General features: G+C 44.9%; 1 protein-coding gene across 1 annotated transcript in view; it reads left to right on the forward strand.

Annotated features, from left to right (window-relative positions):
- The first annotated feature begins 12,789 nt into the window (after positions 1-12,789).
- PYGM (glycogen phosphorylase, muscle associated) overlaps positions 12,790-15,555 on the forward strand; it is a 311,215-nt gene continuing 308,449 nt past the window's right edge. The window contains exon 1 of the mRNA XM_069645036.1: positions 12,790-13,169. Within this exon, the coding sequence (XP_069501137.1) occupies positions 12,927-13,169 (243 nt within the window). The 5' untranslated portion in view covers positions 12,790-12,926. The remainder of the gene's footprint in view (positions 13,170-15,555) is intronic.

Genomic DNA, 15,555 nt, shown 5'->3' on the forward strand with positions numbered 1-15,555 from the left:
CACCGTAGTAATGACGTCCTTTACAGCCTTGGGACAAAGAGTTAGATTCATCCTCAAAACCATTTCATGATCCACATAATTGCCGATGGCACCGCTGTCGACGTAAGCTTCAATTGCATGTAATCGATCCGGATTATCAGGGCTAATGAGGACCATAGGTATCACGAAATGCGAGGTCACGGAACTGGTTTTCACGCTCGGCAAGAGGACCTCTATTCTTGTCGGGCGAGGTCGTTTCCCTGCTCAGAGTTTGTAACTTTGGTAACTGCAGCTCCTACTGCCTTCTTGGCAGGTTTCACCGGACAGTCTCGAAGAAAGTGCCCTGAGTTTCCGCAATAGAGGCATAATTGCAACTGTTTTCTCCTTTCCCGCTCCTTTTGTGTTAGAGGACCTTTCAGACCCCCTTTTTGCATGGGTTCCCCGGAGTCTACTCCTTTGGAAGGAGTTGGCGGTTTGGAAAATACTCGAGCATCAAACTTGGAACGATCGGCCTTCCTGTTCTGCAGTCTGTGATCTATTTGAACGACTAAGTCTATATAGTCCGAACAATCTTGTGGGGGATTCACTACTTGGGCTAACACATCTTTGAGCTCTCCGCGTAGACCTCTATAAAACAGCGTAATCCTTTTGTCCTCAGGCCAGTGAGTTTCCACTATCAGTCTGTTGAAAGACGCAATATAAGCCAAAAGGTCTTGATTACCTTGTCGCAACGAAAGAAGCTCATTGTCCAAGGCCTGCCCCTGTGAATGTCTTGCGAACAGTTTTTCCATACTGAGCTGAAAAGCTTGAAAATCATGGAGGACCGGATCATCTTGATTTACTAGAGGGATCGACCAGTCTGCCACATTGCCACTAAGGTACGAAAGCACGAAAGCTACTTTAGCTTGATCAGTTGGAAAGGCTGCTGGCCGGCATAAGAAATGCAACCGGCACTGATTGATAAATACTGCAAACCTCTTTGGGTCACCAGAAAATCGTTCGGGCGGAGCCAGAGGTACATTCCCAGGTAGGTTGATCTGCACTGGATTCATAGAGGATGTAGAAGGAAGATTTCCCCCAGATGCGGGTAACGGGGTCTGCCGGCTTGTGACTGTAGCAATTGTCTAGCGAGATCATCTGTTCGCTCCTTGGAAATAATCAGTTCCCTTTTTAGAGCGTTCGTTTCCTGACGGGCTGCATGCACTTCTGCCCTTAGTTCCCCAAGTAACTGGGCTAGCTGGTCGGTATCCGAGGTTTCCATAGCGCCTGGACGGGAGTTTTGTGGTAGGCTTTGCGTTCTGTAACGCTCACCTGATTCCCGTAGAGGCGCCGGTCTTGACTGGGCGTATACCGTATCTTCAAAGGTGATGTGTAACACACGGCTGGCTCTTTGGGCTGGACCTCTGTGCACTGTATGTCTGGCTCGAAGGGTAAGATGTCTGCAGATAGAAAATGTGGGATTAATGAACTGGGTTATTGAATGTCTCTCTCTTCTTCCCTTTCTCTTCTCCTGTAGAACCCCAAAGGTTAACGCTCTCACCTTAGGTAAGTGAACGCCGTGCTCTCCATCTGCCTCGAGGCAGGGTGCTGTAACCAGTTTCTTCACTGGATAAGGGGAGCAGGCCTCTTGACTTCAGAGGACTGCTGTCCGTCGTTTACTGCACGAACGGTAAGTTTCGAGTAATTCTAATGTCTTTAAAGTCTTTAGTAATGATGTCTCTTGTTTTGCAGGGTTCCGGCGATGGCGGATGGCGTGCTGAAGTGAGTTGAAGATGGAGCCCGTGTGATGAATAGAAGCGCCTGGAAGCACGTAAGTAAGCGCTTGTTGCCTGCTTCACGATGCGCTCTAACTGTCTTTTTATTTTGCAGGTACAAGTTCGGGGCGGCTGCAGGGTGCCGGAATACCCACTGGGTTAGATGTGGAAAGGAGTAATGGCACGTGAGTATTAAAGTTCCCCAATGTCTTTAAACGCACCTTGTTTTGTCTTTCAGATGCGGGATGCAGCGCCGAAGGCCTCCGGAGCGTGCGAAGAGTTGGTAAGCTTTTGTCTTTCAGATGCCGGAATGCAGTGTGAAGACCTCCGGAGCGCACGAAGAGTAGGTAAGCCTTTGTCTTTCAGATGCCGGAATGCAGCGCGAGGCGTTGGTGACAGCCGATGGACCAGGTAAGTGAAGAGCTGTCACTGAAGACCGTAATGCTAACCTGTTCTTTCTTGTCTTTATAGGTGTTGCTGAAGACTGGATTCAGAATGGTAAGCCTTTTTCCTTAGACCCAGGATCAGATGCAGAAGACACGATGAGCGTTCTGCTGCTGAGAATGCAGAATAACGCAAAGCAAGATTCATCCATTGGGTGTGGTTTAAATAGCCTCCTGTAGTGCTTAGGTCTCTCCTTCCACAGCCACGCCTAAGAAAAGAGTTCCTGCTTTCCAGAAGAGTTCCAGTGTTCTGAATCTAGGGAGTGGCTCCTGCCCCACCCAACAGGAAAAGTAGTTCCAAACAGAAGAGGATCAGAGACTCAACTGGCAGGCAAGTAAGCAGCATGGTCTGCTGCAGGTAAGTCCACCCAAGCATTATGAGCCTGGCGCTTCCAGCGCTGGGACTGGGCATATTTATGAGCCTGGTGCCACTGGCGCCAGGACTGGGTCCAAAAGGTCCCAATTGGGACTGGTTGGCACTCGGAACCTGGGTTATGGATCTGCTTCCAAGGGAGTTGGGAAAACCCTGACCTTTTGGAAGCAGAGATCATGACAGTGGTTGGGACTTGGGTCTCGCAGTCTCCTCTGTTAGTGCAGAGTGGGCAGTGATCAGGCTTTCAGGGAGCCTTACGTTCTCAGTTCTGGGTGTAAGCCGTTGGTCCCCCGAATGTTGAAAAGCTTTCTCTTGTTAAAATCCATGATGTGAGCTGGTTCCTCCTTGGGACCTTCTTTTGGTTTTACGTGTTGTGCAGGAGTCTCCCTTTGTGCCAGTGGAGTCCATTGATATAAAGTTTCTCACATGAAAACTGTGTTTTTGGTGGCCATTACTGTGAGGAATTCGACGATCTGCACAATCGGTGTGAGCTCGCCTGGCCTTTTCTGAAATTTTAAATTAAATTGAATGATGGTAGGTTAACCCCGGAAAAATGTGTGGGGCTAATCCGCACACATTTTCCTATGCTCACTGCACGACATATGCACAGACCCATGTACAATGTCCCCTAGCCATATTTTGTTGGGATCTGACAGGTGGAATACATGATACATCTCCAAAAGGGGGAGGGCCAAACCTTCCCCCTGCCATGGCCAGCCTAATTAACTAACAAAGGCTCCATGGATCCGCCATGTGCTTTTGTTGAGCCATGTAGCTAGTGCATCATTCGCATACTAATCAGAGTTTAATTCAAACAGGCCCAAATGGGGCCTGGCTGCAAAGGCTAACAAGGGATACAGGAAACCCCAACACCTGTTCATATGCAGTGTGACAACCTGAAAAAACACTAAGAAGCTGAGGTGCACTACTAAATTAATAAATTAGGTTAAATAATCCCTAGAAAGTTCAATAATTGAATAATGTTTCAGGTGCAGTGGGGCAATGTCCCCTGACCATTAGGGACCTCAGTAGAACAGAAAAAAGAATAAGCCCGTTGTTTCCAATGGGTGACCCCCAGTACACACCTGTGGGACTAATCCCAAAGTAGCTCTAAGATGTATAAATTCAGTGAAGGCATATGATTCGGAGTGCAAAAACAGTACTTAACTCAGGTGCAAAGAAGTATTTGTTTAATACACAAATCACACCTTAAGTTGAAAGGAACAATGTCAGTTCCTGTGTCGAACCTCACACTGGATTCAAAGTAGTAAAACAAACAAATAAGAAAGGAATTTCTGTGTATAAAAATAACAATTTTAGAGAGAATAGCTTTTCCAATAACACTATAGGCGCAGGAGAACCCACAGGTGTATCACAACAAAATGTCAAGTCAAAGAAAGATTCTCAAAACACCAAGCAGTTTAACAAGAAGTGTTCAGTCCTAATGCTGTGAATTGCTGACACTTCACATGTGCCGATGCATTTCAGATCCAATGTCCGTTTTCAAGGCTCTTGTACTGCTTTTTCTAAATTCTTTAAACCTAAAAAATCATAATGACCCATAATTAAATTCTGATAATACATCTACAGTAATTACCAACCAATAGTTTAAAGTTACCTCAATTACTGACCTCTCTGATGGATTTTCCATCATGCAGGTAAGGACCTACAGTCAAAGCAAGAGAGGGACTTATGAGTCTTTAAATAACATTGCAGTTTCCTAGCCATGCCTACAATGTGTAGAGTCCTTAAAGAACACTCACCACGACTGGATGTTATCATGTTGCACAGGTATTTTTCAGACAATTATTTCTGGAGGATGTGCTCAGTGATCTATAGGAAACAATATGTAGAAGAATGGGCCTTCCCTCTCCTGCATCGCGCTATTTAACCTACCCATATTAACAAAACTCACCAGTGTTCACAGTGGGATGTTAACGGATCGTGTGACAAGAGCCTGGGGAACCAATTGGGCGCCCCGCGTCTGCTTTATCTTAAAGATACTAGAGCACCCATGTATGGGTGAGGGGGTTATGATGCCACGCTCAGCTGCCATCTTGGACTTACATAAATTACGATGTAAAGACCAGAACTCCAGTGCAGAGACCTATAGAGGTTCAAATTCCACCCTCCTCAGTGAACCCATAACCGAAGATTCATCAAGGTAGACAATAAACAATGTGTTAAGCTAGCATCACGTTTTACCGAAAACTCATGCAGACAAACAATAAATAATGTGTTTTGCTAGCATCACATATATATGAAAAAACTGTGTGCTAGTCAGTCTGTGGTCAATCTACAATTTGTGATAAATGTGTAGATAATAAGGTGTGTGTTAAGTGATCCTAGTAGTAAGCAACCAATCGTGGACTCATCGCGGTGCGTCATGCACTGCCTCAATTCAAGGTGCTACCTGAAGCCAGCTCCCTCTCTCAGAATCGATTGACAGTGAAATGTCATGTCTGGGACTGTGTATTTAGAGTAGTCATTCCCGCAGGGGGACCCATTCAGAATGTACGAGTATGTGGATTGATGGTGCCAGAAAGTCTGGCCCTGCCGCAGCTTCAAGGGAGACCTGCCACTTATCAGGAACCACAGAGTGCTCCATTGACCAGAGAGACCCTCTGATCCACAACAGACAGGAAGATGGGTGGGACTTAGTATTATATGTTGTCACCCCGTTACCTTTTCTGTTGCAAAGCACTCTGGTTATGACCTCACGCATACAGGAGATTGTTGGTTGGGACCCAGGAATGGTTCATTAAGGTTGGCTTAGCCTGCACCAATCCCTGTGGTCAATTTGGCTTTAGAAGAGGGCTGAACCCCTATTTTGGCAGATCATCTGAAGGCTTCACTAGAAGCAGAAGGAATAACTCATCATAGTACCCTGACTGAAGGTACAGTACCGGTTTCCTGTATTGCCGCTCAACTTTGGAACTCCCTACCCACTACCATAAGAACTGACCAATCCTTCCACAAATTTAGGAAAAACTTCAAACTCTGGCTCACATCCAAATACCTCCCACCCTGCTAGCTGTCCACAACCAGAAATTAGTTCCAGCACCCTCTCTTTATGTGAGCATATTACTGTATTTTTGAATGTCAACACTCATCTGATCTTGCCATACACTTTATTGTACTGTACTATAATCCTGTATATATATTTGTACTATACTGTATTGTATCATACCCCGTAATCCTTTTGTATTGTAACTAAGAAACCGCATATGCTTGTTATGCACCTGCGGATGAGGAGTGCGTTATAAATAAACAAACAAACAAACAGTTGCCTTACATCTTCCGCCAGTGAAGGAAGGTCAAGACCTTAAAGAGGGCAGCAAGATCCCTCCCCTATACATCTCCCAGGAAACAGAGGGAGATACCAAATCCAGAGGACCCTCGAGCAGCTCCAGAATCGGTACCCAGCCGGCACACAGCATGCCCTGCTAGGCTCTGCAGGAAGCTTCATAGGTGGGAAGTGCCAGAGAATCTATGAAGCAAACCACGGACTAGGTAGGTGCCGGCAACACTCATCAGCTTTGGCCCATCTGCCTTAAAGGATGACACAAGCCTAGATAAGAAACTAGGAGGAGTGCATCGACAAGCATCTACCGATATTCAAAAATGTTTAGCCAGTCGAGCCCCTTGACCTGCAACCGACTGCACTGCTGACTGTTGTTACGCCGCAGTCACTAAAGCCATTTGAGACGCCTCGACCAGTACTTCAGAACTGCCAACTAGCATTGAGACAACGATTCCAGACCCATAGCCACCGTGTAGGCCATCATGCAACCATCCAACCAGCTTCGCTCGCCGAACTGCCTGCCGCCTGATACCCGCAGCTGTCTCCCATCTTGAACTCTGTTTTTTTTTTATTTTTTATTTATTTGTATTGCGCCGAACTGCTCGCAACCATCGGGGCGCATACGTGGAGACACGGACAGACAGTGATGGACAGAACAATAACGGGACACTTCATTACACATCAGGATTAGGCCATCAAAGGACTTAGGGTCTTATCTAGGATTACTCAAAAAGCATGGTTTTGAGTTTTTTTTACGGAAAGAATATAGGTTAGATTCTAGTCTGAGGCTTGTCGGTAGTAGTTTATTCCAGAAAGCTGCCGCACGTGTGTAGAATGCTGTTCCTAGACCTAGTTCTTTTTTGAATTTAGGATTTGTTATCAGTCCCTTGGCTTCAGATCTTAATGTTCTGGTAGGGTGTTAGTTTGGTCTTGAGGTAGGCAGGGCTTTTCCATAAAGGCATGTATGGGTTAGACACAAGGACTTGAATTGTACGCGGTCTTCCATTTTCAACCAATGTAGGTCTTGTCTGGCTTCGCTGATATGATCTCTCCTTGGATTTTGTTTGATAACTCTTATCGCCTGATTTTGAATCAGTTGGTACTTGTGTAAGCTTTGTTTGCTGACACCAGCAAGGAGTGCGTTACCATAGTCCAAGCGCGATAAAAGGGTGGCTCTGGCTATAGTGGCGCAATTTTTTCATTGAGAAGGGGCCTAATTGCTTTGAGGAGTCTGATATAGTAGTTGCAGTGTTTGCTGACATGCATGGCTTGAGCATCTGCGTTTGAGTGTAGCTTCCAGGGTCATACCAAGTGTTTTGACTTTACCAACTACATCAATGCAGGATTCCTTGATTTGGAATGCCTTGTAGTCAGATGTCAGTTTAGCGCGAGCCTGGGTGGATCCAAATACCATTAACTCGGTCTTGATGCTGTTAAGGCACATCCAATTATTGTTCATCCAATCTTCTATATTCTTGTAGATGGTATTCAATGTAATACTGTCATTAACGTAATCACTGCTCAATTCCATAACTAGCTGGGTGTCGTCAGCATAGTTAGTGAAAAATACTTGAAGTTGTTCCAGTAATTCACACAGGAGGCGTATGTAGATATTAAAGAGCAGCGATGATAAGCTGGCTCCCTGAGGAACTCCACACAAGGTTTTATGTTCAGTTGAAAATGTGTCTCCCCAATGGACACGTAAAATTCTGTTCTCTAGAAAGGAGATGAGCCCGCTTATTGCTTCATTGGAGCAGTTTGCCGTTTTTGCTAGTGCTTGTTGTAAGAGTTGGTGGTCTAACAAGTCAAATGCAGCACTTAGGTCTAAAAGCACTAGTAATCCGATTTTACCTTTGTCCATGATTTCCAGCATTTTTGTTTGTAAGTCTAGAATTGCTGTCTCTGTGCTATGTGCTGCTCTAAAGCCGGATTGTTGCGGATGTAATAACTCATTTTTATCTACGTATTCCTGTAGTTGAGCTGTAGCGATTTTGTCCATGACCTTAACGGTAAAATTGCAGTTCGTAATGGGCCTCAAGTTGTTAGGGTCGCGTTGGTCTAAGTTGTTTTTTTTTTGCTAGTGGGGTAATGGTGACTTTTTTTTATATTAACTGGCATTGTTTTATCTCTGAAAGATGAATTTACAATTTTAGTAAATAAAGGGGCGAAAATGTCAGAGTGTTCAAGAATGATTTTCGGTGGAAGCTTGTTTTCCGCACAGGACAACGGTTTCATAGATGCCAGTGTTTTCTTCATGGTATAAATAGAAATTTGTTGAAATGGAATTTCTCTATCCCCATGTCAGTCGTCAGTTCGGCTGAAGGGTTAGGTTGTGGCTTGTTCTGAAGGGCGGATGCAATTCGTTCTCTCGCTTTGATAATATTATTGGCGAAAGCTGTCTGAGTGTTATCACATTCTAGTTGGGAGGGATTGAAATTGGGAACCAGGGCCCTGGGGTTTGTCGATAGATTTTAGTATGTCGAAGAGTTTGCTTGCTGAGCTTGCATATGCTTCGATTTGACTGTTGAAATAATTTCTTTTGGCTTCATTAATGCGGTTCTTATATGATTTTTCTAGTGACTTCCAACTAATCTTATTGTCGTCTGTAAGGTTTTTTTGCAATTGAGCTTCTCTAAGGTTTTTTTCCTTTTTAACTTTGGTCAGTTCTGGTGTATACCATTTTTGATAGTTGGAATTGGGCTTGACTGTTTTTTCGCAATTCGGTGCTGCAGAAACTGCAAAGTGCACTGAAACTGACTCAACTCTGTCGAGCACCAAGAACTCCTACAGCACCAGGTACATTGGGGTTCTGTCCCCCTGGTCCTTCTCGAAGGCCCCTAATGACATTTTACTGCGTATTGCTCCCTTTGTGTTCCAACCAAGTATCCTTGAACTAGTGTGATTAATTAATATACCGACTACCCTCCTGTCAGTATCCAGATTGCATCCATTTTACTTCTTTGAAACTATCTGCCCTCCTTTAAAGGGTGGGTTGTATTTTCTAGTGTGCTGGAACTGTCTATTGTGATAATAATACAGTAGATATAACTTGACTGGACAGCCCCCCGTATCATTGGGTATTAATTGTATTCTCGCTGTGTTGTAATTAATCATTGATCCATTACCTTTTGGAGATAAGCCTACTGTTCCTTCCACGTTATCAAAATTGGACAGGGAGGTTTATAATTTATTAGAGGTGTGGGGCTGATTGATGGTTTAGAAACCGATATTCATCCCTGGACTACTGGTGCCCTGGAAGTTGATTCGTCACAATTGAATCATCACGGAGGCTGGGTGAAATCGGCGCATTGTTGTGCATGGTTCTGTTCCTGCGAGTTCTCCTGGATTCTCTGGTTCCCTGATGTGATCCGAGTTACCTGCCTAATGTCCTTTCAAAGTTCAATCAGGCACAGGATACAGACGTATTTTTTTCCCAATCCCGTCTCTCCTGATGAGGAGCGGTGGCATAAATTGGACGTGAAAAAGTCTGTTTTGGCCTACCTAGACAGAACAGCGTCCTTTCGACATTCAAACAGTCTGTGACGTTTGTGGGTCTGAAGCATGGCTTGAAGGCATCAGTGCATACAATTAGCTGTTGTTTTAGACACGCCATTGCCTTAGTCTATATTTTGGGGTGCAGCTGCTGTGCAAGGTCACTCTACAAGAGGCATGGCGGCATATTGGGAGAAAGCATGGGGATTGCTGATTCAGGAGATCTGCCGGGCGGCTAGCTGGGCCGACCCCAATACGTTTACCATACACTATTGCCTCAATTTGCACGTGCAATGTTCTTCCTCCTTTGGGAAGGAGGTGTTAAGTGCTGGGACTGGGATTCAGGGGTAATTTGTGGTGGTGTTCTGCAATAAAGTTGGTGATGGGGTGTTGCAACTGCACAGCGATTGATTGGTCTGTGTTTTTGTGATCATGGATCCATTTTTCTCTGTTGTCTTTGGTATGCCTCACAAGTAAGTACTGGGATGAGGTAATGACCCGGTTATTTACTGGCAATATTTATTAGTCCTAGTCTTCCTTTTCCTCATCACAGTATTTGTATTTGTATTTATTGTGTTTATATAGCGCTTTAATCCAAAGCGCTTTACATTATAACAACAGAATACATAGATCATTATAACAGTAGAAGCAATTTACAATCATGAATCAAACCAATAAAACAGTAAGTAGAGCAATTAATCTGTAAGGGAAGAGGGAAGGGAAGGAGGAGGGAAACAGAAGGGGTATAAGGGTGAAAATGAGGGAGGTGAAGGGGGAGGGTAGAGGTAGAGAGAGGATCATAGGGTAGATTTGAGGGAAGGAGAGAGAATGTGAGGGTGGAAAGGTTTCATGGCGGGGAATGGAGAAGGAGAGATTTCGGGGAAGTGCTGAAGGAGTAAAAGGTAGGCATAGAGCGGATTGAGAGGGGTAAGGAGTTCCATTGCAGGGGGGCTAGGAGCTGAAAGGAGCGGAAATGGGAAGAGGCACATGGGGAACGAGGGAGACGGAAGTGGTCAGCTGAACGAAGGGAGCGGGAAGGAGTGTAGAAAGAGAGGAGAGAGGAGAGATAAGGGGGAGCAAGATCATGGAGAGATTTAAAGACTAGACAGAGAAAATTAAATTTAAGTTGGGAGTGAAAGGGTAGCCAGCCAAGGAAGGAAAGCGAAAAAGCGATGGAGTCATGAGGGGCAAGGAGACAGAGGGTATGGACGGCTGAGTGGTAGATAGATTTGAGGGGGGCAACATGAGAAGCAGGTAGTCCAAAGAGTAAAGAGGAGCAATAGAAGAGGCGAGAGAAGATAAGGGAGGAGATTAAAAGTTTAGTCGCATGGAAGGTGAGAGAGGAGCAGACTTTGCGAATATTGAAGACAGTACTTACGACCCTCGTGCCCACCCAGGTGCAGCATGAAAAACCTTCCATGATGTGTTAGGGGGTATTGAAACTAACATGTTGTGGCGGTGGGGGAGTATTGTAGTCTCTGGAGGGGTAGGGCAGGTATGGAAGTTAGTTAAAAGATGGAATGGGTTCCTGGTATGGAGGTCGGACCTCACAAGTAAGTACTGTGACGAGTAAGAATAGGACTAGGAGTAATGAAGATTACCAGTAAGACACTGGGTCAGCTTCCCTTGTACAGTTACAGCAGAGACAAAACAGTGCAAACTTCATTAACAAACCGAGAACAGATACTGCCTTCCATGTCAGTGGCCATCTTAAAAACAATGTATCTTTGAAAAGGAAGATTAATTTTAAGATAGCGCCTTGGAGTCATTGCAGTGCGCTCTTATGTTTTACCCAGCTCTGGTGTGAAGTAGAACGGTCAAAGGAAAAGACACCAAAAATAGACGTTTGTTTCGCAGTTCCGTATAGTATTTAAAACATTTGCATTGGAACTTTGCTTCTCTCGAACCACATTTACAGCTTATTTTTAACATTGTGTGTATCCACTCGTTTGTCAAAAGGAAAACTATTATTTTTGTATGCTTTATATTAAAGTGCTTGCATTACAGGACACAAGTACACCATTTCGAGATGGCGCCCTCGAGTCTTTGCAGTGCGCTCTTACGTTTAACCCAGCTCTGGTGTCAAGTAGAACGGTCACCAAAAATAGACGTTTGTTTCACAGTTCCGCATACCATTTTAAAAATGTGCATTGTAACTTTGCTTCTTGGGAACCACGTTTACAACTTATTTTTAACATTGTGTTTATCCACTCGTTTGTCAAAAGGAAAACTATAATTTTGTATGCCTTTATATTAAAGCGCTTGCATTACAGAACACAAGTGCACAATTACAAGATGGGCTCCCCTACAGCCACTCTTGGTATCTTTCTACGCGCATGCGCCCTAGACCCGGAATTCTAAAGGTGCTGCTGGACTGAAACGACCTTCATGGGTCGTTTGTGTTTACTTGATGATTTTTGACAGCTGTAAAAGCCGAAGGGACTTCTAGGGCTGTTGGGCGTGGCTGCCGAACTATGCAATATTGCTTAGTTGTGTCCATGGGAACGTGCTGCCAGTGCCTATGGGTGGCTGAATAATATTGAAGAAATGGTTCATAGTGGATCCCTGGGCGTTTTGCCGACGGGCTGCCAGTGCCTATGGGTGGCGGAATAATATTGAAGAAATGGTTCATAGTGGATCCCTGGGCGTTTTGCCAACGGTGTTCGTGTAAGTCAGTCGAGGAGCAAATCTGAAAATGACTTCCTCGGTTGGGGCTATCACTGGCAGGAAGCTTCTTATTGGCACCTATCAACTGTACTTGGATTCCGACATTTTAACGTTTCTATATTACTTTTTATCGTACAATATTGCATAACAAATACTCTGTAACCTTTAAAAACAATCTTTATTAAATACAAGAGGGTTTATTGCTAAACCGAACTGTCTGTTCGTGGTACACGCTGTATTCATTTTGACCTACACCTTAAGGACCTGATTCACTGAAGCATTTTATAATGGCGCAATCCAATAGAAAAACGCTCTGTGAATCATGGCATAAATGTTATAGGAGCGACAGCAACGCAGCAATTTGATAGAGGGGGCAGAGCACCCCGTGTTCTACAAAGAATCGGATGGGTCAGGTTGCAGATAACAGTGGGATTTGTTTACTTAGGATCTTCAGTTGCTCAGACTGGAGTTGCTTTGTTGAACGCCCATTGTAAACCGTTCGATAGATTGCTCGGATTGTTTGTTAAGGCTGCTCAAAGCGGTCCTGTGATTGGTCCTGTTGTGGTTGGGTGCTGGCTGCGGGCAGATCCGTGAATGGCCAGGCTAGTCAGAGATCGAGCAGGCTGTTTGCATACTGAATCACGATTGGTCCGGACAGGCTGCAGTCAGTGCCACGATTGGGTACGATGTGCTGCAGGCAGGGCTTGATTGATCAAGATGGCTTCAGGGACACCACCGATTGGCCCCGGCGGCGGGCCTGGGTGCAGTCAATAACTTGATTGGCTAGGCCGTAGTGGGCGCTGATATTCTTTAGCCCCCTTCTCTCTCCCACTCCTTGTCAGCCCCTTGCAGCCTCCGCCGCATTCGGTTCTCCCCCCAGCCTTGGTGTCCGGGTCCCTACCACCTTCAGCATCATGTCACGTCCACTGACAGACCAGGAAAAGCGGAAACAGATTAGTGTGCGTGGTCTAGCTGGAGTGGAGAATGTGACCGACCTCAAAAAGAACTTCAACCGGCACCTCCACTTCACCCTCGTCAAGGACCGAAATGTGGCCACTCCCCGCGACTATTATTTTGCGCTGGCGCACACAGTGCGGGACCACCTGGTAGGGAGGTGGATCCGCACCCAGCAATACTACTATGAGAAAGATCCTAAGGTAAGTGGCTGGTGGCTACGACAGACGCACATTGCATGGGATGGCTCGAAGTGGGCTACCTACTACAGATGTGAAAAAAACACCCAGCCATTCTCTACGAAAATACAATTTAAAAAGAGAAACCCATGGTGGAGGGGTGTGGTGTTAAATAAAGAGGCACTAAGGTCAGAACTCCTTAATGCAAATAAATGCCCAGTGATTTGCAGATGGGGAGGCAGTGCAATGGCTCGCCTGGAGAATTAATATATCTCTAGCAGTATCTCATCCACTGCTGGGAAGTAACTAGATCTGCCCCCTGAAGACGAGTCTTGGAGTCTATCTCGCGCCTTAATACTACAGCTGGGACGAAGGGCTGACGAGATAACATGTTTGGTAGGAGAGAGTGAGTTATTGAGCAATTTTTCGCTCGACGGGCCTCCAAAGAGCCCCAGACCCCCAACCCACTATTTCAGGGAGGCTTCGGGCAGCCCTTTAATGGGGGTTTCTGATCACGCCCTTCACCCAGTCGATCTCTAGAGACTATTCCTCAAAGCTTCCAGATCCGTGCACGCAAGAGCTCTTTAGAGACTGCTCATACGAATCCTTTGGCTTCGAAGATGGTGCCTACCCTCAGATGAAGGGAACACACACTATGGGTCTTCTGGTCTCGATGAGAAAATTGAGACCATGCACTGATAGCGTTAACACTAAATGAAGTATTGTAAGGATTGGAGTATAAAATACAGTACCATGCACCTACAAAAATGCAGGATGCCGGGGGCTGGCGAACCGACAAACTGCCCTTTTAAGGCAATATTTCGCACGGTCTACCTACTTGTGCTAATGCGTATGTTTTGAAAAATTCCTCTGTTCCGTGTTTACAAAGTACCTATTTTAAATCACTTGTTTGGCCCACGGGGCTCAAGTCTGCACCATAAAAACAACACATCAGTTATTTAAGCCTGTTGATCCGAGGGATAATTGCTATTTTCCACCCATGATCTGAGTTTAAAATAAAAATGCCCATTCCTTTTCATAGAACGAGTTTTTAATGGTGCAGGCGAGCCTATTAGACAGCCCAGACCCCTTTGGCTGATACTTGCACCGCATCAATGCTTTGAAGTCCATGTTGGATGCGATTTTAAAAAGACACACGAGCTTACTGGGTGCTCACATTTTGCTGCAATGCTGGGAAGGTCGATAAGGGCTTGTGGTGACCATGTTTCAGCTTGGGAAGGTGAATTTGTTGCCCTCCTTTGGAACAAGATGTGATACGTTGCAGTGAATGGCATTTTTTGTAAGAAAACACAATATTTATTCGCCTTTTTTATTTGCATTTTTTTCTGTCGGTCTATATGGCATAGCTCGACAACTGCACCAATTCTTTTTGTTGAAAGAAATGATGTGCAATGGGTCGTGTCTTATTTATTTTTGGCAATGTTTTAGAGTGCTGTCAGGGCACACCAAGTTTAATTATTATACTTCCAAATTAGGTTGTTACACAGGAAAAGAACAAACTGATTTCAGGTAGTCAACTATTGGTAGAGAAGACTTATTTTTACCAAGTATACATTTGTGCTGCATTGTTCTGGAGATTCTTCCCCACGTGTGCTTATTATTTTGGACACCTATGTGGTGCTTTCAAAGCAATATGGTGTGCCTGTTGGGGATTTTCGAGTCCGAATCAGAGAGACCTTATCTACAGGCAGCTGACATCACCAAATAATCATACTTACCCCTCCACAGAAAGGTTTCAGAGATACTATACCACGGGGCCACTAATGGATTCCCTATATACTAGTGTCTTATTAACCTCACCATTTTTCTACTCTGAACGATAATGACACTAACTTTGTGTACTTTAATTTAGTATATGGATAGAACAAAATATGTGATTTAGTAGGAACCAAAGGCCACTCTTGTGTATCGGATGCTAGTATATCGCATGCAACAAATTGGCCAAAAACGTTAACCCTGCTGAGTGGGTTCTATTGCAGAGAATGGCCTATTTGGCCATGTTCTTTCTCCTCAGTAGAGCTCATGCACATTTGGAACACTTGGGGGTTTTGCTTTAAGTTTGCAGTGTAATCCAGATATGGACTCCTTGCTCTCTCTACTTAGAGAAACCCAGCACCACAGCCATACCTCACTGATGACTCCCAACAAAGCAGAAAGGTGTCTGGGTTTCTGGTGGTACTTTTATTCAGAGTGGAGTTGCCCACCATGTAGGTATGGAACACATAAGTAAATGGATATTTCTCCTGCGTGAAAGGTACAGTGAGCTTATGTCTGTAGACCCTCCTGATTTGGAGCCATCCCAGAGAACACGTTATTTGAATGTGTTTTTTCTCAATAGAGAGTCACCCGATATTTTGGCTTATCTAGTCAACAAGCAGGAGCTAAAAAG

The sequence above is a fragment of the Ambystoma mexicanum genome, chromosome 2p (assembly GCF_040938575.1).
Source record: "Ambystoma mexicanum isolate Mex_15411 chromosome 2p, UKY_AmexF1_1, whole genome shotgun sequence".
NCBI lineage: Eukaryota > Metazoa > Chordata > Amphibia > Caudata > Ambystomatidae > Ambystoma > Ambystoma mexicanum.